The 24,323-nt window shown below is 40.4% G+C and overlaps 1 protein-coding gene across 1 annotated transcript; it reads left to right on the top strand.

Moving 5' to 3' along the window:
• Positions 1-225: 225 nt before the first annotated feature.
• LOC309550535 (uncharacterized protein) lies at positions 226-4,435 on the top strand (the record flags this gene model as incomplete). Its single annotated transcript, XM_082250893.1, has 3 exons — positions 226-415; positions 1,658-1,729; positions 3,807-4,435. The coding sequence occupies 3 exons, from the start codon at positions 226-228 to the stop codon at positions 4,433-4,435; spliced, it is 891 nt and encodes a 296-aa protein (XP_082107019.1).
• Between the last annotated feature and the right edge of the window lie 19,888 nt (positions 4,436-24,323).

Below are 24,323 nucleotides of genomic sequence, written 5' to 3'. Positions count from 1 at the left end.
GAGTCTTTGCAAGCAGGGCAGGAGCCAGGACTGAACCCCCGAGCGCTGAGGAGTCGGGCGCCGGGGAGAAGACAGCGCCATGTGGAGGGAGGCGAGCGGGAAGCGGACCGGCCGGTCAGTGGACAGGACACTGGAAAGACAGGGGCGTGCGTCCGCCGCCCTGAGAAGAAGAGGAGAGCGGTCTCGCAGTCTCCTAGAAGAGGAGGAAGAAGCGTAGTGGACACTATGCAGGCGGGTCCCAGCTCGGGAAGAGGGCGCCATCTGGTGGCCAGAGAAGTTACTGCAGCGCCTGTTAACTCCTTACTGGAAGAAAAAAATACATCTCCATTCATTTACCAGGCTCAGGGAGCAGTGGCTGATAAGGGGCTGCTGGAGGAGGCGGCTGGACAAGAGGCTGTTTCACCTCCAGCAGCTGGTGAGTCATCACAAATGCAAAATTTATCTGCGTTAATTGCTTCCTTGTCTTCCCTTGTTAACTGTTTGGCTCCTGGCATTGCGGTGGCTGCAAAAGATTTTTCAGCACAGCAATCTCAAAATGAGCCTGTTTTTTCTCCTGCAATGTCTTCTAATGTACCGTTTAAAGACCAGTGTCATTTTAATGCTGAACATGTGTCTACCAGTAATTTTTTCTCTATGGCCCCTGTGACGCAGGTGGGTGGTAGCGTGCCGGAGGCGTGCATGAAGAGCGTTATGCCCTGTGAAATGTCGCCTCTAGGGTACCATCTAAATGTGTCGGTTAAGGAAAAAATTTGGAGGGGTGATTTTGTAGATTTGTTGTCCCTGTTGCCGTCACATAAGGAATTTGCGAAAACGGACAAGAGGGAGGACAAACAAGATGAGGATAGGCGTAGGAGCGCACCTAGGTCTTTCCACAACTGGCTACAGGCATTTTGTATTTTTGCAGGAGTGATGGCGGAAAAGCATCCTGAAAAGTGCGGGGGGTTGTTTCAACACTTAGACCACATCTTGGAAGCCTATAAGAGCTTCGGAGGGTTAGGATGGTATTTTTACGACGAGTCCTTCCGCCAAAAATTGTCGGTACACCCGTCGTTACAATGGGGTATGAAGGACGTTGGCCTTTGGCTGAATTTGATGGCGCCCCAGAGGCAGGTACCCCCCAAGCAAACGCAGGCGGGCGCTTCGAATATGGCTTACCGCAAGGGTTTTTGCTTTGCTTTCAATGAAAGCCAGTGTAGATGGAATGCTTCCTGCAAGTACAAGCATGAGTGTTCTTTCTGTGCAGGGCCGCACCCGGTGGCTAAGTGCTTTAAGAAGTCAGCAGTGGGTGGGTCGGTGCTCACACAGAAGGATATTTTTCCTAAAGCCTGCACGCCAGTGAGGCTGGAAAAAATGCATCCATGGTTGGACATATACCCAAGCAGGGAGAAAGCACTTTTGCTCACTGAAGGGTTTGAGCGGGGTTTTCCGCTACCTACTTTTGCTGGATCTGGCTGCGTAGGGGTAAAGAATTTGAGATCGGTAGATGTTTTTCCGCAGGTTGTGCGGGACAAAATCTTTAAAGAAATCGAGCATGGAAGGGTCTCGGGTCCGTTTGAAAAACCGCCGTTTGTTAATTTTCGTTTATCGCCTTTGGGAGTGGTGCCTAAAAAAGAACCTAATGAGTTTAGGGTCATTCATCACCTGTCCTATCCCAAAGGCGATTCGTTAAATGACGAGATTGATGAAGAATCTTGCTCGGTTTCCTACGCGACGTTTGAAGAGGCCATAGGTAAGATTAAGGCTTTTGGGCCGGGGGCTTTGTTAGCCAAGGCGGACATCAAATCAGCCTTTCGCTTGCTGCCGGTAGCTCCAGAGGCTTTTAACTCGCTAGGTTTTCAGCTTGATGGTTTTTATTTTTTTGATAGATGCCACCCATTGGGCTGTGCGCTGTCCTGCTCATATTTTGAGGCATTTGCCACTTTTCTGCATTGGGTAGTGTGTGTTAAGTCGGGTAGTGGCGGCGTGTTACATTACCTGGATGATTTCTTATTTGTTGGGCCTCTAGATTCGGATGGTTGTTTGCATTTGTTAGAATCTTTCAAGGCAGTTGCGGATGAGTTTGGTGTTCCGCTAGCCGAGGAGAAGACGTGTTTGCCGGCCACGGAATTGGTTTTTCTGGGAATGCGGATTGATACCGTACGTTTGGAGTTTCGGTTGCCTGAGGATAAGCTGGCAAGATTGAAGGGTCTGATTCGGCTGTTTTTGGCGAGAAGAAAAGTTTTGCTGAAAAGCATGCAGTCATTGTTGGGCTTGCTGGCCTTTACGTGTAGGGTGATGCCTATGGGGCGTGTTTTTTCGCGCCGTCTTTACCTGTCAACGTTGGGATTAAAATCTCCATTCTCCCACATTAGCTTGAATAGCTCTTTGAAGGAGGATTTGCTGGTGTGGGACGAGTTTTTGGATACTTATAATGGTAGATCCTTTTTTCAGGCAGATTTTGTTTTCGCTCCAGATTTTCGTTTGTTCACAGACGCTGCTGGCTCTAAAGGTTTTGGAGCAATTTGGAGGACGCATTGGTGCTGCGCGTAATGGCCGGAGTTTTGGAAATATAACAAGCTAACGAAAAATGTGGTGCTGCTTGAGATCTTTCCCATTCTGGTGGCTTTGGAGCTATGGGGCGTTTTCTTTGCGGACAGGAGTATTTTGGTCGAGACGGGCAATAAGGGAGTCCTTTTTGCAGTAAATTGTCTATCTTCCAAATCTGTTTATGTAGTCAAAGTGCTTAGGAGAATCGTGTTGTTGTGTTTGAAGTATAACATCTGGCTTAAAGCAAAACATACCCCGGGAGTACTAAATAACCTTGCCGATGCATTGTCTCGGTTTCAGATGGACCGCTTTCGAGAACTATTGCCGGAAGCCGACGTGGAAGGTATCGATTGTCCGGGCCATTTGTGGAAAATTGTCGAGACCTAGTTGGGAAGGCGATTGAAGGTTCCTTGGCACCCAAGACTTGGGCGAGCTATACTGCCGCATGGAGAGACTGGTTGTGTTTTGCTGAATCAAGAGGTCTTGCCGATGGCTGTCCGTCAGAAGGGGTGGTGTTAGAATTTCTGGCTTCAAGGATGCAGCAACAGGTGTCTTATAATCATTTGAGGAAGACGCTTGCGGGTATCTCATTCTTTTGTCGTCTAAAGGGGTTTCGGCCTTGTACGAGCTATTTTGCTGTACAACAGGCGTTGAAGGGCTACAGGAAGATTTCTTTTGTAAAGGACGATAGGAGACCTATTTCCCTTGATTTGTTGGGAGATTTATGTGCTGTAACGAGTGAAGTATGTAGCTCCGTTTATGAAGGGATTCTTTTTAAGACGGCCTTTGCATTGGCCTTCTTCGGGGCTTTCCGCATTTCTGAATTGGTGCCTTTATCCAGAAAAGTTGAAGGGGGTATTTCTTTTAAAAATGTTCTATTGGGTGAGGATGGGGTTCACATTTGGATCTGCCGTTCAAAAACGGATGCTTTAGGGAAAGGGGTAGGAATCAAGCTGAAGGCTCAGACGCCGGGGAGGGTATGTCCTTGGGCGCTGGTTCGGAAATTTCTGGGCATAAGGCCTCTGGGTGGTTTTCAATTTTTAGTTCACTATGATCTTTCCCCACTTACGAAATATCAATTTGAGTTTGTGTTGCGTAAGTGCTTAGAGCGGTTGGGTTTGCATGGATTAAAGTTTTCCTCCCATTCATTTCGTATAGGGGCAGCTTCGGAAGCAGCAAGAAGGGGTTTTTCGGAGGAAGTGATAAAAAGTATGGGGAGGTGGAAATCTAATTGCTTTAAAGTTTATGTTAGACCTAACATGTTTGTTTAATTCCCTCAGGTGGCCAACGAACGGTATGGATCCTGGGCCATTCGTTTATTTTCTGGGCAAGAAACCGTGCAGCTCAGCGTAATTACTCTACTAATTTGTCTCTCCCTTTGGAATCTTTTAAGTTATTCTGGAAAGGCATTAGGGGCCTCCAGTGGCATCAGCTTTATTTTCATTTGACCAGACTTTATCAGAATTGGCCCCCTCCTTCCATTTTGTTGATACATGCGGGTGGGAATGATTTGGGGAACAGAAAAACGTTAGAATTATTATTTATGATTAAAAGGGATTTGCATTTTTTCTCTCTCTCCTCTCCTGGGACAGTAATTGTGTTCTCGGAAATTGTGCCTCGCCTTACTTGGCTGTCCTTGGATCAGAAGAGAATTATGGAAAAGATGAGAAAATGGGTGAACAGGGCGATGGAGAAATTTATGCCGTCAATTGGAGGATTGTCATATAGACATGTAGATCTGGAAGGCGGGATACCGGGCCTGTACAGGCAGGACGGAATTCACCTTTCCGAGGTAGGTCTGGATATCTTTAACTTGGGTCTGCAGTATGGCATTGAACAGGCCGCGGTGGTGGGGTTGGGCCGTTCTTGTTGCTCAAGCCCGGCTGGTGGGGGCGGTATTTTTTGTTAATTGATTATGAAGTTAATGCTTGCTTGAGTTCTAAATAACTGAGCTAGTACAATTTATTTTCACTATGTGATTTTGGTTTGAAGTATTATTATTATTATTATTTATTATTATGATTATTGATCATCTGAATATTTGATTTCATATTTAAAACCAATAAAGCGTGCCGCGGCCATTTTCTTGCCAATACTGCTGTTATGTTTGGTTATTTACTAATTAAAGTAATGTTTGAATGGATGAAAGTGTGGCCTATAATCCCATAAAAAAGGGGGTGCATTTAGCGCCCACTTGCTTGGGATTATGGCCACCTTCAATATAGCTTCAGGAATAGCCGTAGGTTTAGTGGGATGGTTGCAGGTGGGCTATTATAGGGTTAATTCTACCTTTAGGAGCTGAGGCAGGTATCAACCAATGGGGTAATTAGAGGCTTTTAGAAGACAGGTGCAAGGTGTTATAAGGAAGTGCCTGTGCCCTGCTTCCTCCTTTTGCATCCGAAGAGCAAGAAGGAAAGTTCCCCACCCCCCCTCCCTTGTCGCGTGCACACTTTGTGTGGTAGGGTCACCCTAGTATTCTAGGGGGGACGGTATTTTTTGTTAATTGATTATGAAGTTAATGCTTGCTTGAGTTCTAAATAACTGAGCTAGTACAATTTATTTTCACTATGTGATTTTGGTTTGAAGTATTATTATTATTATTATTTATTATTATGATTATGGATCATCTGAATATTTGATTTCATATTTAAAACCAATAAAGCGTGCCGCGGCCATTTTCTTGCCAATACTGCTGTTATGTTTGGTTATTTACTAATTAAAGTAATGTTTGAATGGATGAAAGTGTGGCCTATAATCCCATAAAAAAGGGGGTGCATTTAGCGCCCACTTGCTTGGGATTATGGCCACCTTCAATATAGCTTCAGGAATAGCCGTAGGTTTAGTGGGATGGTTGCAGGTGGGCTATTATAGGGTTAATTCTACCTTTAGGAGCTGAGGCAGGTATCAACCAATGGGGTAATTAGAGGCTTTTAGAAGACAGGTGCAAGGTGTTATAAGGAAGTGCCTGTGCCCTGCTTCCTCCTTTTGCATCCGAAGAGCAAGAAGGAAAGTTCCCCACCCCCCCTCCCTTGTCGCGTGCACACTTTGTGTGGTAGGGTCACCCTAGTATTCTAGGGGGGACGGTATTTTTTGTTAATTGATTATGAAGATAATGCTTGCTTGAGTTCTAAATAACTGAGCTAGTACAATTTATTTTCACTATGTGATTTTGGTTTGAAGTATTATTATTATTTATTATTATGATTATTGATCATCTGAATATTTGATTTCATATTTAAAACCAATAAAGCGTGCCGCGGCCATTTTCTTGCCAATACTGCTGTTATGTTTGGTTATTTACTAATTAAAGTAATGTTTGAATGGATGAAAGTGTGGCCTATAATCCCATACTTGTAGTTTATTTTTGCTAGTTGAAACTTAAATACGGTATACGTGTTTTAGTTCAACAACTATCTGATTCAGCTTGACTAAAGTAGTTAAAAAAGGGAGGGTGGGGGGGGAGGGGAACTCTCCTTAATCCCCTATTATGATATGCATATTGATTGCTGGACATATACATTACATCATATTTACATTATATAGTCATACAAATGACCATTATTTTTTTTAAATGATACCATGATACGGTGAGGCATACATTACATATGAATTCTTTTTAAAAAATATACACTGTAAAACATCAATTATTCAAAAGTCCTAACTGATTCCCTTGGGATTTTGTCAGGAAAAGATGATGGAATATATAGACACAAATTAGGCTCCATGTACACGGGACGCTGGAAATGGCCGTTTAGGAGCAGTTGGGCGTTTTTTTCAGAAGCCCCTGAACCCATCTACATTTTATCTTATCTGTCCATGTACACAGGGTCGTTTACAGTCATTTGCAGGCAGTTGCATTCAGGGACTGTTTTTAGAACGCAATTATTTGCGTTCGTACGTGTGTTTCCCGGCGTTTCAAACGCACAAACGCGTCCGAACGCGTCTGAACGCGTCCGAACGTGTCCGAACGCGATGACCCGCGTTTAGCGTTCGTGTTTTTCCATTTTAAAGGGGAATAATTTTTTTGACCTCTAGGAACGCTTCTAAACGCAAACGCCCGCAAACGCCGCTAAACGCCCGCTAAACGCGGGTACAAACGCGACCGAACGGACATTTCAAACGTCCTAAAAATTCCAGCATTCAAAGGGACTTTTAACAACGTCCCGTGTACATGGAGCCTAACTGTTTCAAAGGCCTATTTAGTCAAACCAAATTGCAAGAGGGTATTGCACTTTAAGGGTCCCAAGCTGTTTAATATATATACTTTAAAATATTAAACCAAATCATAAGTTTAGATAATAATTTACAACCCTACAAAAAAAGTGAAATTCTTGGAATCTGGAGCCAAACATGCTAAAAATCACAACATAGGAGCAATATTCTTATCTTGGGCTTGCCAGAGGTTTTAGAGGGACAGGATCCAATCGTCTTCACTCAAGACCTGTTCTGCACCTTGCTCCCTCAAGCAAAATTCTCTACTTTTTTGCAGTAAAATGTGCACATCATTAGCCAGCTACCAGAGGCTATTAATGTTCATATTCCAAAGTTTGATCTTCCATGACAGAGATCTAGTCCTTTGCGAAGTCAGGAACCATGAGTAACTTCACTTTGAGAATGCTCTGATCTTGATCTTTCCTTACTATTGTTTGGGCACCTATAGTATATCCTCGCGGGGTCAGGTCCCCAACTGGGCACGCCCCAGAGGCGGGGCATGTACAGTGCTACGTACCGCTGCGGTCACGGATTGCGACCGCAAGTAGCCACAAAGCAGCCAAGAGAATGGTTGCGATGTCCGGGGACCACACACCCGTCTGGGACATATTGGGCTGGCGCCCCCCCCACGAGCAAACCAGGGTATTAGGGCAAATCGAGTAATGCGCTGAAGACATCACATAAAACTCACCAATATACAGAAATCAATATTCATCCGAAAGAAATAAACATTGACAACACCTTATAAAACAACAATAGGATAAATATATATAAATATATATAAATAATCAAGTGTATCTTTATCTATAAGGCCCTCAATGAATGCCTCTGTGCATAATTGACGATATTCATTGATGAATTGTTGTATATACTCATGTGGAATTGGGCAGTACCACTCTCGGTTTGCTAGGACCTCTAGACACATGATCTCGTATTGTAATTGTGACATCACCACAATATTGCCACCCTTATCGGATGGTTATATTATGATGTTGGTGTTATTTTGTAATTGCTGGAGTGCTGTAGTTTGTTCTCGTGTTAGGTTGGAGGGTGTGTCAGGCCATATGGTCTTTTTCAAATCTTGTGAGACTCTCAGGACAAAGGTCCATATATTGGAATTTGTATTGAGGTCAGGAAACCTCTGGGACCTAGGTTTGAAGGTTTTGACAGGTACTCTCTGAATACTTGGAGATGGCAACTGTGTGTCATCGGAGTCAATAGCCGAGACCACTTCAGTATTACCCTCCTCATATAAGAGGACTAAGTCCCTTAAGGCTCTGTTTTCCGCCATTGAAAAGTGTTTTGTCTCTTCCACTAGTTGTCTCTCTACTTGTTTTTGTTTTCTATCAGTGTCATAAATAAATTTAAACGTGAGGTTTCTTGCAAAAAGATGCAAGTGTGGTCTCTGGAGTATCCAAGGGTCTAGTCGGGCAGAATCCAAGGCCAAGTTGTAGTACTTCTTTCTGTGCTATGGTTAAGTTGATGTTTGTCAAATTCACAATATTAAGATCGCTAGGTGCATTTAACTCTGTGTTCAATTGGTTACTGGTTTGACATAGGTATCTAGGTTTCCTTTTCTGGAGTTCCTGGGTGTTTGAACACCCTGTAGTGCTAAAAAACCATCATCAGTTTGTGCAAGTGTGGAGGTGTCAGTGTTAGTATTGGGGTTAGTCCCCTTTGCTAGGACTTTCTGAAGAATGGGTGTTAAGTTGGCCAATTGTGCTTGTGTTTTAAATTGTGCCTGAGTGTCGGGTCTTTTTTTATTGCTGTTGCTAGTGGATTGTGAAGGGTAGGGGGCCGTACTGCCTCGACCCCGCTTTTGTGATTTGGTGCGGGTATGTGTGGTCGTAGGTCTAGAACATGACATGTGAGAGATGGAACTTGAAAGTGACGAATCTGATTCCAGATTATCGTCAGTGTTATCCTGGGTGTCTGTTGTTTTAGTGTCCGTGAATAACGTGTCCTATTGGTCCACTTGTATGCATATCCATCAGTGAAAGCTTGTTTGTCTTTATTGTATTTTACTTGTTTTTTGGAGATGATTTCTTTATTTAAAATTTCTAGTTTATTTTTTACTTCTTGCCAACCATTAGCAAATGTTGGTGTTTCAAAAACATGTTCAAACTGGGTGTTTGTGCTTTCAATTTCCTTGTCTAATGTCGCCATGTCCAATCAGTATTGGGTGACGAGAAGTTTCATAAGATCCTTACTGCAATTATTCAAAATCCCCTCCCAATCTTTTTTAAAACTATCTGATAGGTCCCTTAGGGTGGGGAGAGTGTGTATTCTTAATCCTTGTGGGTGAATCCCTTCATTAATATATTTTTGAAAGAACTCTATGTGCCAATACAAATGAGACTTGCGCTTTAGTAGACCTTGAATTCTGCCCAAAAAGACCCGAAGATCCTCCTCGACCTTGGTGCGCGTGCTGCAGCTGGATTGGATGTTCGACATGAACCCAGTCCATGCATTGCCTAGTAGATCCATGATTGGTGGTCTCAGTAGCCCAGATCGGGTAGAACAGATGAGCAACAAAACAAAAAATAGGAAAAGTAGTTATAAATACAATAGGTACATACATATACATCCAATGTTTCCGTATAAACAATTGCAACCGCCAGTATGTAGTTAGCTATTAGTAAATATAATATCAATATTACGTGTACAGAAACACTTTTATGAAAGAGAGGAGCCCTCGGGTGTGCTATTATCGTTATACAGAAATACTCAGGAAAAACAAGTGTCATAGCACAAATTAGTATACACCCCTGAAGAAAGAAGCAGTAGGATAAAACTGCGAAACATGTCGAGTTCTTCCGGTAGTCATATCGGACGTACTAATTATTGAAAACTCCTCTATGTACTCCTGTATTTACAATGTTTTGTATACTTTCTGTACGGTATTTTAACTTTTGGATTAATAAAATCTATAAATTTTAAATTATTTATTCTTTCTATCTATGTATAACTCTATGTATTAGAGCTAAGTACCATTGAAAAATCCCAATAGCCCTCACATTTTCTATTTCCTCCTATTCTGGCCTATATGTTTCTAGGAAGGTTTCTTCCCTCTATCTCTTCAGAAGACAGGCCCCGTCACCTGGGCTTGCCTCTCTCCCACTTTGGGTTCTTTCCCACCATTCACAATATGACTACAAGGGATGTCGGTACAATTTAAAAAAAAAATAAATAATTAACTATTACAAACACATTTCTACTCCTTATGTATATTGCCAGAAGAGGCCTCCCTGTAGCTGGACACTATACACAGGCCATGACTATGGCCCCTACTTGGGAAAGGTTTTCTTTTACATATGTTCCCTTTCTACATTGTACAAATCAGCCCTGCTGAATGTACAGTTGCTGGGGTGCTGTGCCACCTTTGGCAAACAGCTTCTGATAACTAGAGCCAGTGGTAAAGTGGTTATCAAATCATGGTGTGCTTGGTACCTTGCATCTACACCATTGCTTTCTGGATTACAGCCTGGTGAAGAGAACTATATTAGAACATCAAGCAACACTATATTCTTGCATTGAAATGAGACTATTTCTCATGGGAAGATCTTAAGGGACCCAAACCCCTTTGGGGTTGAGGTTATGGCTACTGGTTTAGTATCACCCAGCTTATTCTTCAAGACAATCCTACACACTATGCTCCTACCTCTGATAGGGATTTGGTCTATTTCCATATGCTGTGCAGGGGATCTAACTGCTAAATCATTCCCTACCTGTTTAAATGAACTGACTGTCAAATATCACTGCTCAGTGTATATTACTCACTCAATACCCACTCAATACTTTGAAAGAAAGCAGCTCACTACATTCATGGCAGCAGCTCTACTGAAGAGACAATATTATTTTTTTGTCCCAACTATCTGTTCATAACCCCAATTAGTCTGTCAACATGTTTAATTTAGAGTCAAGCATAATCTATTTTCCAGGAGTGTGCATGTGTGTGTGTGGGGAGGGGGGTGTTTTGTTTTGGTTTAACTTAGCACTATACAAGTTATAAATGCAATTGTATACATGCTGTATTTGTATATGCACAGTATATGTGTTTTTACCAATGGGACGTTGTCACCACAATTTGCATTGCACAGAGGAACAAGACAGAGCTGCCCCTTTCTCCAAGGCTATTCACCCTATCTCTTGAATCCTTGGCCATCCAGCTCAGATCTTCGGACACAGTGTGTGGCATAGTTATCGGTCCTTTAGAGGAAAAACTCTTCCTATATACTGCTAATACCATGCTATATCCTAAATGCCATCACCTCCTTGCCAGTGGCCTTACAGGTTTTAATACCTACAGTAATTTCTCAGGTATTAAAATAATTGGGCTAATTCTTTACTGTTCTCATTAGCCAATTCTTCCCCACTGGTTCCAAAAACCCTTTTCGGCTGGGTCTGACATTTGAGGCTTCATGTACACACAGCCTACTTTGACAGCTAGCAGCGGGAAAACGTGAAACGCAGCACAATCGCAATTCTTCTGCATTCAGGAGAGGAAGGTTAAAGCTCCTCTAACCACAGCAACTCCTAAACTCTGGCAAAAGCCTATGTGTACATTGACACATAGGCTTTTATGGAGTTGAGTTTAACCTTCAACCTTTACAACCACTTTAAAGCTTTAGTTAAATTTAAAGCTGAATTCCAGCTAATAGCTTAATGCACACATCTGTTTTACCTGCCAAAGGATTTATATTTCTTTTCATCCAGTCGTGAGACTTGTCTACTGCAGCAAAACAGGAAAGCCTGGTTTCTGTATTACTCTCCTCTTTCCAGTAGCCTGTGATTAGACAAAAAGGGAATAGTAGAACACAGATGATCTCATCTCTCTGCTCTGCATGGGTCATCAAGAATTCCATCAATATCTTTAGAAATAATATGCATTCGTAAGATATTGTTTAAGATTTTGTCTTGTCACTTACAAGAAAATTAAGTTAATACAATTTAATTTTTGTTCAGGCATAAGCAAACTAGTACATTTCATACTATATAATTTTTTGTGGAGGTTACCCACAGAGCAAACAAACATCATTTGTAATATGTAAGTAAGACATTACAGTAAGACAGTAATAATGTTGTATTTAACATATTTATCTTCTTTGAAATAAAGCTAACGATCCTCGTTTATTGTCATGTTTCTTACAAAAAGTGGACTACTGCTCCAGGAAACACTACAGGCTGAGGTGTAGAAGTTACATTTACATAGTTACATAGTTACATAGTAGGTGAGGTTGAATAAAGACAATAGTCCATCCAGTTCAACCTGTGTAGGTGTGTGTGGCTGTAATCATCTCACATACCCCTGAATGTTCTGATCCTTGAGATGTAAGTCTAAGAGTCTTTTGAAAGCCACCATACTACCCGCAGAAACCACCTCTTGTGGTAGAGAATTCCACAATCTTGTAGCCCTAACAGTAAAGAACCCCCCACGTTGCCTGAGGTTAAAACGCTTCTCCTCTAATCGCATTGTATGCCCTCGAGTCCTCATGCAATCCCTTCGAATGAACAGCTTTTTTTCTAAGCTGGGATCCCCATTAAGATATTTATAAATTGCTATCATGTCCCCCCTCAGACGTCTCTTCTCCAGGGAGAATAAATCGAGCGATTGTAGGCGCTCTTCATAGTCAAGGTCCTCCAATCCCCTAATTAGTTTAGTTGCCCTTCTCTGGACTCTCTCCAGCTCCAACACATCCCTCCTGAGGACTGGCGACCAGAACTGGACAGAATACTCCAGATGCGGTCGGACCAGAGTTTTATAAAGTGGAAGGATTATAGTCTTATCTCTGGAATACATCCCTTTCTTTATGCATGCTAATATTCTGCTGGCTTTGGCAGCTGCCGCTTGACATTGCATGCTGTTGCCTAATCTATCATCAACCAAGACTCCCAGATCCTTCTCCATTTTTGATTCCCCCAAGGGTTCCCCTCCTAACGTGTATTGTGCTTTTATGTTTTTAGTCCCCAAGTGCAAAACCTTACACTTCTCCACGTTAAACCTCATTTGCCATGTCGTTGCCCACTCTGTAATTTTGTCCAGGTCATTCTGTAGGATATCTGCTTCATGCTGTGCAGTTATTGCTCTGGCCAATTTTGTGTCATCTGCAAAAACTGATATCGAACTACTGATCCCGACCTCAATGTTGTTTATGAATAAATTGAACAAGGTTGGTCCCAGGACTGAGCCCTGGGGCACCCCGCTTACTACCTCAGACCAGTCTGAGTATGCGCTGTTTATTACCACTCTTTGGACACGCCCTTTAAGCCAATTCCGTATCCAAGAGCAAACCCTGCTGTCGATACCTGCAGATCTTATTTTATAAATTAAGCGCTTGTGGGGAACTGTATCAAACGCCTTAGCGAAATCCAAGTACACCACATCCACTGGTCTCCCCCTATCTAGCTCACAGCTCACCTCCTCGTAGAATGTTAATAGATTGGTTTGACAAGAACGCCCATTTGTAAACCCGTGCTGATTACTGCTGATGATGTTGTTGTCTTTAGCAAACTCTACGATATAGTCCCTTATCATCCCCTCCAGAAGTTTACATACTATTGATGTCAAACTGACAGGCCTATAATTTCCTGGGATATGCCTCTGGCCCTTTTTGAATATCGGAATCATGTTAGCTTTCTTCCAATCCCCTGGTACATCTCCTGTCCTAATACTGTCAGCAAAGATCAGGAACAGTGGTCTGGATATAACCTTACTGAGTTCCTTGAGTACTCTCGGATGTACGCCATCCGGGCCTGGTGATTTGTTTGTGTTGAGTTTATCCAGCTTTTCCCTGATTTCACCCTCTGTTAGCCATAGTGGCAAGTCCTGTGTATTACTACTAACCAAACAGTCGTGGTCAGTGTACCCCTCCGTTTCCTGTGTAAAGACTGACGAGAAAAAAGCATTCAGCACGGTTGCTTTTTCAGTATCCTCTGTAACCATCCTCCCATCATTGTTAATTATGTGTGCAATATAGGGGGAAAGTTTCCGCGCTATTGGAGGAAATTAAGTAAATAAATGACTGCAGCCTACCTCAAAAATATAGATAACTATATTTAGTGAATGTGGGGAAAAGAGAGGTAAAATGGCGCTGTCAGGCTAATAAATAGGAAATATAAATATATCTTAAAGTGCACTGGTGATAAAGTGAATAAAAATCAAGGTATATAAAACTTCATATGGTGAATCCTTAAAAAGTGTAAATATGTTTAAAGAATTTAATAAAAAATATGTATATATATATAATATCGTGATAAATGAATAAGAAAATTAAGATATAAGTAATAAATTATTGAAAATTAATTCAGTGTGTGATCTTAAATGTGTATGTATGACTACATAAACAATACATTAAATAAATAAAGTGATGTTTTAAATATCCTCCATAAATAATTAAGGTGCTAATTAATCAGATATATATTGTGCTAGTGGGCCAAACAATAAATAGCTTTGTATAAATCTGTACACAATCAATTCATACATAGTGTCCCAGCAATTTAAATAACATAAATAAATAAATAAATGTAAAGAGAATATATAGAAAAATTGTCCATATAAATAGCCAAATATTAAATGGTGCTGTAAATATAATTGAGTCCCAAGAAGGGAGATGAAGCAGGGATTTTAACAGGATAAAATGGATTACAGGACTTCCAGACTGGTGGGGGTGCTCAATACAGGAATCAGTGCTCCCCTCCTATTACTCCCGCACTCACCAGATGGTGGTACCCCCACAGGGGTAATCAGCGTTTGGGGTGACTCTCAAAGGTCCCTCCGAAGGCTGGCTAGTAATCCACTTAATCCCGACTTCATATGCCGTATTTTTCTCCAGGGGAAAATTGATGAGAAATCCCTCCTCTGGCGAGCATTCTTTCACACGCATCAAACCCACCTGTAGACCAGCTCTTGAAGTAAATCAAACTAAGTGAACAAAATCCAGAGCTTTATCAAGGTGCATTGGTGTGCCAGTCAAGAGAAAGGTCATGGCAAGATAAAGCTCTGGATTTTGTTCACTTAGTTTGATTTACTTCAAGAGCTGGTCTACAGGTGGGTTTGATGCGTGTGAAAGAATGCTCGCCAGAGGAGGGATTTCTCATCAATTTTCCCCTGGAGAAAAATACGGCATATGAAGTCGGGATTAAGTGGATTACTAGCCAGCCTTCGGAGGGACCTTTGAGAGTCACCCCAAACGCTGATTACCCCTGTGGGGGTACCACCATCTGGTGAGTGCGGGAGTAATAGGAGGGGAGCACTGATTCCTGTATTGAGCACCCCCACCAGTCTGGAAGTCCTGTAATCCATTTTATCCTGTTAAAATCCCTGCTTCATCTCCCTTCTTGGGACTCAATTATATTTACAGCACCATTTAATATTTGGCTATTTATATGGACAATTTTTCTATATATTCTCTTTACATTTATTTATTTATTTATGTTATTTAAATTGCTGGGACACTATTTATGAATTGATTGTGTACAGATTTATACAAAGCTATTTATTGTTTGGCCCACTAGCACAATATATATCTGATTAATTAGCACCTTAATTATTTATGGAGGATATTTAAAACATCACTTTATTTATTTAATGTATTGTTTATGTAGTCATACATACACCTTTAAGATCACACACTGAATTGACTTTCAATAATTTATTACTTATATCTTAATTTTCTTATTCATTTATCACGATATTATATATATATACATATTTTTTATTAAATTCTTTAAACATATTTACACTTTTTAAGGATTCACCATATGAAGTTTTATATACCTTGATTTTTATTCACTTTATCACCAGTGCACTTTAAGATATATTTATATTTCCTATTTATTAGCCTGACAGCGCCATTTTACCTCCCTTTATGTGTGCAATATGCTCTGCCCTAGTTTTTTTGCTGTTGATATATTTAAAGAATTTCTTTGGGTTTTTTTTACTATCCTCCGCTATTTGTCTCTCAAAGTTGATTTTAGCCATCTTGATTTCTTGTTTACTTTTCTTATTTGCCTCCTTGTATTGCTCGAAAGTCGATACTGTGCCCTCTGATTTATACTTCTTGAAGGCCAATTTTTTTCCCCTAATAAGTTGTTTGACGCTACGGTTTAGCCAGCCAGGTTTGGCTTTGTCTCTTCTAAATTTATTTCCCATAGGAATGCACTGCAAGATGCCTTTGCCTAATATGTTCCTAAAGCATTCCCATTTTTCCTCTGTGGTCAGGGATCCCAGGGTTTGGTCCCAGTTTACCCTTTCCATCAATGAGTACAATTTTGGAAAGTTTGCCCGTCTGAAGTTTAGGGTTCTTATGTTCCCCACTTGCCTTTTTATATTGTTATTTATACTAAATGTTATCATCCTGTGATCGCTAGAGCCCAGATTGTCCTGGACTCCTACCTGCGAGATTAGGTCTGGGTCATTAGTGATCAATAGATCCAGGACTGCATTTTCTCTAGTCGGAGAATCCACCAACTGTGACATGTAATTATCCAGTAAGGTTTCCGTGAATAGGCGGGCCTTCTGTGAGTGTGCAGTCCCCTCGTCCCAGTCAATGTCGGGATAATTGAAGTCCCCCAATATGACGACTGATCCCAATTTTGCCACTTTACTCATTAGTGCTAAGAATTCCAGCTCTACCTCCTCCCCTTGGTTAGGTGGCCTATAGCAAACCCCCACAATTACTTTCCCCTTTTCTCCTTCCCTATGGAGTTCAACCCACACAGATTCTAAATCCATGCTCATCCCATCCGTAATGTCACTCCTTTCTATCACCTTTATATTGTTCTTGACATAGAGACATACCCCTCCCCCTCTTTTTCCTACCCTGTCCTTCCGGTACACCGAATACCCTTGGATATTGGCCAGCCAGTCATGTGAGGGGTCGAACCAAGTCTCTGTTATTCCCACAAGGTCTATGTCCTCCTCATGTACCAATATTTCCAACTCATCCATTTTATTAGCTAGGCTCCTGGCATTAGCATATACCCCTCTTAGTTTTACGGAAGTTAAGCGCAATTGGCGGTTATGTTTATTCCTGTTTGGTCTGAGATTTTCCCGCACAGACCTGCCAATTGACATTGTGGACCTACTGTCGCTGCTGACCCTACAGCTGCCTTCAGTCCTCTGCTCCCTCCTGACTGACTCTACTTCTGAGCCCTCCCCCCCGTCTCCTAGTTTAAAAGCCCCTCCAACTTGGTGGCCATCTTTCTCCCCAAAAGAGCTGTACCGTCCCCATTAAGGTGCAGCCCATCCTTACTAAAGAGCCGGTAGCCGACTGAGAAGTCAGCCCAGTTCTCCAGGAACCCAAACCCCTCCTTCCTACACCAATTCCTTAGCCACTTGTTAAGTTCCCTAATCTCCTTCTGCCTCTCCTGTGTGGCTCGAGGTACAGGCAGTATTTCAGAGAAAACCACCTTGGAGGTCCTTTTCCTCAATCTATTACCTAAGTCCCTGAAATCGTTCTTAAGGATCCTCCACCTACCTTTAACTTTGTCATTAGTGCCCACATGCACCATGACCGCTGGGTCATCCCCAGCCCCCCCCCATCAATCTGTCTGCCAGATCTGCGATGTGCCGAACTCGGGCGCCCGGTAAACAACAAACTGTTCGGTTCACGAGATCTTTTTTACAGATTGCCCTCTCTGTCCTCTTGATAATTGAGTTTAGCTGTAGGATTTGGGCTAGGTTAAGGGTCATTAAGGTTTAGATTTAATGTAATAACGTGCTGAAAAGCCAGGCTTCTATGCGGTTGTCAAATAAAACCCATTTTGTTTACAAACTTTTATTGAAAAGTAAACATCATACAAGAGTTGGCCTCACTGATGCTTAATAAAAAAGAACAAATAGAGCAATCAATATACAAAAAAAGAATGAAGCCATTGGTATAAAGTAATGTGTGAAGCAGAAATAGGGTTATAAATCAAAATCCTGCACCTAGACTGGTGCAGACATGGTGCATTCAAAAGATGGGTAGAACTGGAACAGGCACAAGTACCGATTCCATTGAATAGAGCGGCCTGGTGCTATGATTGTCTTCCAGTGAAAATGAAAGTCCACCCGTTGATAGGCAATACGTTAAAAATAACTGCACAAGCTTGCCACCAGGGTTTGAGCCAAATTAACAATTCTCCAATATTGCCTATATTGGGAAATCCCCAGTTCATGTTGGAAATGGATAAATATCCCTTTAGATATCTTCATGAGTGGGGGTTCTATCAAGCATCCCATTTTTTGAGAGACAATAGATGGCCTACAATAGAGAATTTGGTAGATAGGGGGAAGTGTTTAGGCTCCCGTTTTGGAGTAGAATATACAAAAGGTGACCAGCGCTATGGAGTTTACAATAAATACGTTTAAAAGCCTAAGGTGTAAGCAGCCAACAACCAACCCTAAAAGGGTTAAAGAAATAAAATAGGTGCAAAAGGTTGAAATGGCGCTACCTTCCAAGTGATAATGGGCCAGACAAATTTAAATAAATAAATAAATAGTGATTTTATTGTGTCATAAAGTGCTCAAGTGATTGGTGGTCAAAAATAATGACAGACTTTTTTTGACCCTTGACAATTACCCACTCAAGGGGTGTAAAGTGCTGGTGCAAATAAATCAATGAAAGTTAAGTAAAGAAACAATGAATTTATTTAAAAAGAGCCTGCTGTTAAACAGCGTGATATACCAGTGATAATCGTGATAAATTTATAAAAATCAATTTAATAAATAAATAAAATAGATTTCCAGAGATACAGTAAATTTATATTTAAAACAAGAGCCTGCTGATATACGGCGTTATATACCAGTGATAGCAGTGATATAGGTTCATAAAATCAATTTAATAAATAAATGAAACAGATTCCAACTCTTCTTTACAATAAGAACCGAAGGAATAGTATATAGAGTGAATAGGCAAGTGATTGAGAGCAAAGAAACTTTGGTTGCAAACACCAGTGTGACCACTTGGTGTCGCAACTTGTGTACAACCTGCTATATGTTAAATAAAATGGGACCGATAGGAATGTCCTGGGGTTCCTCCAATACGATCTCCCTTCTTGTTCCTCAAAAATATAGAGAGAGAGGGGGGACCCCTTGGTATGGTATATAGTGCAATTCCAAATGGTGGAGGTAGTAACTCACAGTTAAGCTGTCCACGATCAGTAGAGAAGCCGGGAAGCTTCCGCGTTCCACGGCCCTAGCTCCAAAAGCCGGAAGTGACGTAATGACGTATGACTCCACCCTACGCGTTTCGTCAGAGGACGTCTGCTGGAGCAGCTCGATCACATATTCTGAGGGGATGGAAAAAAGCCATGACACCAACAGTTGGGGAATGGATTAAGAAAGTAGAGGAAATAAATAAAATAGAAGATCTGATATTAACAGCGAATCACAACAGAGAGAGATATAACCAAATATGGGAGGCGTGGAATTACTTTATTTCTTCGGAAGAAGGTAGGGCTAATATGATATAAGAGAGAAAAGAAAAAGAATAGGGAAAAGAAAAGAGAAATACTTATTCCTATAAGTTTGGAGTTTGCCATTGGTGGTCTTTTTTTTTTTTTTTTTTTGGGAGGGAGGGGTGGGTATTTACTGGATAAGATAGAGGTTTGTCATGTAGAAGGAGATTTGTTATTTCCTCTTCACCTACTTGTTGATTACATATTAATGATGTTTTCACTCTTTTTTTTATTTGTTTTGTTAAATAAGGCCTGTTAATGATGATATGTGTTATATTACATGGAAATGTTAATTTTTAATAATAATAAAATTTAAATTTGAAAAAAAAAAAAATCAAAATCCATACTTAAAATAGTAAAAGTAAAGTTATGCCAATATCAAATACACTATATTGTCAAAAGTATTGGGACACCTGCCTTTACACGCACATGAACTTTAATGGCATCCCAGTCTTAGACCGTAGGGTTCAATATTGAGTTGGCCTACCCTACAGCTTCAACTCTTCCGGGAAGGCTGTTCACAAGATTTAGGAATGTGTCAATGGGAATGTTTGACTATTCTTCCACAAGCAGATTTGTGAGGTCAGGCACTGATGTTGGACGAGAAGGCCTGGCTCACAGTCTTCGCTCTAATTCAACCCAAAGGTGTTCTATCAGGTTGAGGTCAGGACTCTGTGCAGGCCAGTCAAGTTTCTTCACCCCAAACTTGCTCATCCAAGTATTTATGGGCTTGGCCCCTTAGTTACAGTGATGGGAAACTCTTAAGGCGTCAGCATGCTAAGATTTTTTTGATATTTTCATGCTCCCAACTTTGTGGGAACAGTTTGGGGATGTCCGCTTCCTGTTCCAACATAACTGCGCATCAGTGCAAGGTCCATAAAGACATGGATGAGCAAGTTTGGGGTAGAGAAACTTGATTAGTTTGCACAGAGTCCTGACCTCAACCGAATAGAACATCTTTGGGATGAATTAGAGCGGAGACTGCAACCACAGGTTTTCCCTGTCCTCACTGGGGGAAGACAGTAATTATCTCTAGTGGCTATAGCAGCCGCTAGTGATAATCGCAAGATAATCCAGCAGGCTGGTTGTACCCAAATGGATCAATCCAGCCTGCCCATGAACGATTCAAATCTCAGCCGGTCCCTGCTAAACAGGCCGAGATTTGAACTGTGTATGGCCGGCCTTAGACACAAGCTCATTAATTGTGCACCAGACTAGTTCTATTTTGTCGCAAGACCAGAATTTATGTACAAGATTATCAGGAAGGGTACAGCTTCCAAAACAGTTGGGAGATACTGTAGGATAGTGGTATAAAGTTTAGTTAGGGTCAAATACCATCAAGTAAATTGTTTCATGGTTGCTTCTCTACTAGTAAGAGATTTGGTACATTTACAATAAAACCAATTATGAAGGACATATTGTATGTACAAAATTGTGTGCACATGTTAGATCTCTATGGATTTGATTTACTAAAGGAAAATATGTTGTTAACTTTGCAGGGGAATTTTCCCTAAGCTTTGTGACAGAAGTGAAGCTTTCTTGACTTCTAACACTCAATCATTTGCAAACAAATATACAGTTTTTGTTTTCTTTTTTTCTTTAAATGTGACTGGATTTCTTTTGCAAAATGTATTTTCATCGTATTCATAATAAACCCAACACCAAACACACAAATCCAAGGCAAAGCAATTGTTTCCTTGCAAAGTATTTCTGTTTAGTAAGTCAACCCCTATGTAACATAAATGTCAAATTATGTTCAAATGTATTTTTGCAAGGGGAACTAAACTATTTGCTATGTATGCTTAAGCCCATAACCAATCTACTTTTATAACCTTATTAGGCAATGTCAATGGAAAAGACTGCATACAATTCAGTAAACTTGTATAAACCACATTTTAAGAATTACCAAACAGCATTGATACACTATGAATATGTAAAATGTCAACTAATCCAAAGTAACCACCAATGCATCTACAGTTTGATTTTTCTTTATTTGTACTTTATGAAAACAATACAATACCCATAGTTTGCACTGTTAAATTTTATATTTCACTTTTTTTTAGAAAAATATATTTATTAATAAAAAGTAATTGTGCACTCATGTTTTTAGAAAAACGTCATGTTTAAGTTTGGTCTGTTCAAGATTTTGGTAGCCCTTTCACTTGCAGTTTGAGCAGAGGTGGGACAACTTTTGCAAAAATCAGTTAATATCAACAAAAACAAAATCAAGAATAATTTAAAAGAACATGTCCCACACTGAAAATGTTACATGATTCTTAACATACAGTAAATGTTGGCTGGAGAGTTAATAGGACTGCAAAGTACCGTAGCAACTTGCATAATGCAAAAAAAAATTTTACCTACTGCTTCACTAAGATCCTGCTGTGCTGCTTGACCTTTCTTCTGAAAGAACATAACTTGGGACTGTTTCACTTGTCCTATCATTTGCTGAACAGAAATGTCAGTGGTTAGTGAATAATTGACCCTATTTTCTGTCCATAATGGATCCTGACATTTTAGTGAATTAGTAAATGGTAACATGATTGTGGAATCCATGCATTGCACTTCACAACTTTTCAAACATGAGACTTCTCTTAAATGTGAGAAGCTGAAACTCTAAAAAAAAAATGTCAGTTTATGCATTTATTTTTTTTTTAGCTTTGTATTCAATTTTCACAGAGATATTCATTTCACACAGTGATGAAAAATTGAAATATGTAAATTTATGAATAACTGATCACCGTTTCAAAATGAGTGAAATGTATTCAACTGTAAAAAAGGCCCTGGCAATGAAGATCCTGAACAAAATGTTGGGTTTTGAATAGCTGAGTTAAACTCAATGGCTGGTATTTAATGATGAAATAATCCTATAATATGAATAGTTATATTCAGATAGAAACAATAAGATTGGAGAGAGTTTTTCTGCAATGGATTTCAAAGAAAAACACATAGAAAGAAATCTTTACATACATAGATACCTAATAAACAAATTTCCAAACAAAATGTATTATTCAAAAAACTAAAATTGACAGGGAAGCAAATGCATGGTACTCTGAAAGACCCACTGCCAAGTCATCACACACATGTAGTGTCAGAAGCTGAGAAATCCAATATGTTTATATGACTACACATATCGGGTAAAAGACCACCTATTTGTAATGAAGGGCAAAATTATCTTTATTATTTGAATTGGAAAATAACCCTATCAGTAGAAGCAGTGCACAAATAATTACATAGTAGGCTCCATGTTATTCAGCAGATGAGATTTCTCCGGCTTCTATGGCCTCTCTAGCCTGTAAGTTTTGCATCTGTCATAATAAAGTTCCAATAAATCAAAAGTATTGAATTACCTGATCCCAGGGCTGGGTTTCTGAGCCACCAGACCAGAAATAACCTGGTTTTAAATGTGTCAAATGCATTGATTTTTGCAGGGATTGCCCCTTCTTTTCCACCCATCCAGAATGTTGAGTTGAAAGAGTCTGAAGTGGAAGTGAACGAACAGTAATGCCTTGAATGAGGATACAATCAAGCCCAAATCCTTCCTGAAGAATAGCAGTTTTGGATGGTTCCTATGTTGGAGAGTCTAAAATTTGGAAGTAAGAGTTTTAAGTTTTTCTTGTGGAAGAAAAAATCTACACTGAGCTATATTCAGAATAGGACCCAGATAAAAGTGATGAGTTAAAAGCAGTTGAGGTTTCTGAAGGTTCAGGATCGCACTGAACTTTTGAAGGGTCTGAACGTTCCGCAACACATCGTTGGGCAGAGTCTATGCTGACAGTCCCCTCAACATGAGATCATCCAGTATCCCACAATGGATATGCCCTTGAAGCACAGTATAGCCACCATAGGAGCTAGTACTTTGAGTAAATACAGAGAGCATGTGAGACAAACTAAACTAAAGGACTATGAACTGGTGGTATTTTGTGCCTATATGAAAAAATGTAAGGGTCATTGGCGCTGCCAAGGGAGAGGCCACTAAGTGTGCAAATATCAAGGTGTGCAGTACAAAGAATTTGATAGAAAATATAAATAAAGTGTCCTAGTGCATAAATAACATAAATGCAACCAAATACATATAAAAATATATTCAATAAAGATAAAGTGATTAGATATACACACTTCTAAAAAATAAAAGTGTAGATAAAAGTATCGCAGTGCTGTGAGGTATATTAAAGTGTCTCAGTGCTGTGATGTGAGGTATATTAAAGTGTTGTTAGTGCTGTGAGTAATTAATAACAACCAAATAAATATGCAGGGGATTCATAAATCACAGATGTGACATATAAGTAAAGTGCAATTAGTGTTGGGATAAGCCCCAAAATACGTGTATAAATATGTATAGTGATCATACAATAAATACATTTAAAATAAATGCATAAAAATAAATATAAATTCAACAGGTTAGTGCCAGTATAGGTGCCAGTGCTAATAACACACTAAATAGTCCATGCAGGTCTTTCAACAAAGAACGATGGTGGTGATACTCCTCCACAGTGGTAGTAGTAAGAGGATATCATATTTGGGCGAGATAACCCCTTGTGGGGTGATTATTTCCGGTGAGTGTATTTACGATTGGAGTGACCATGAGCACCACCACCTCACCTGGCTTACATTTTCTTTTAAATTCTTATATTTACTGCACACTTAGTGGCCCCTCTCCCTTTCTACGTAAAATTTTTGGAAGCAAGTTAGGACATTTAAGGCTTTTAGATCCAATCCCCTTGGGATTGGAAATGGTGAATAGGTCTGAGTAAAAAAAAAAAAACCTTGAAACTTTTCCTCATATGCCACAGTTAAATGAAAAGGGGTGTAAAGAAGAAAAAGCTATTTGTGGTCCCAGGACACCACATCTTTTACTTAAGCATATGAGAGAATTGCTAACCAAGTATCTTTACAGGCCAACAGACATGCCCCTACTTTGAAAAGTGGAGGCATCCATTCATGCTGAAGAGGACTTGACTGAATTTTAGAGGATTTGGGAGCCTCTGATCAAACAAGCCTCTGATGCAGCCAGTTGAACCAGTCAGGCATCCTACCACAACCTACTTCCCCTCGTCATTGTGCTCCTTGATGGGAATTCATTAAACTTCTTGATTTTAGTTTAATGTTGTTTTTATGTGAGTTGTGTTTCCTCTATGAGGACG

This window comes from Pelophylax lessonae, assembly GCF_965119305.1.
Source record: "Pelophylax lessonae genome assembly, chromosome: 3".
NCBI classification, from domain to species: Eukaryota; Metazoa; Chordata; class Amphibia; order Anura; family Ranidae; genus Pelophylax; species Pelophylax lessonae.
The sequence above is the reverse complement of the archived record's forward strand: the minus strand, read 5'-3'. Positions and strand labels throughout refer to the sequence as shown.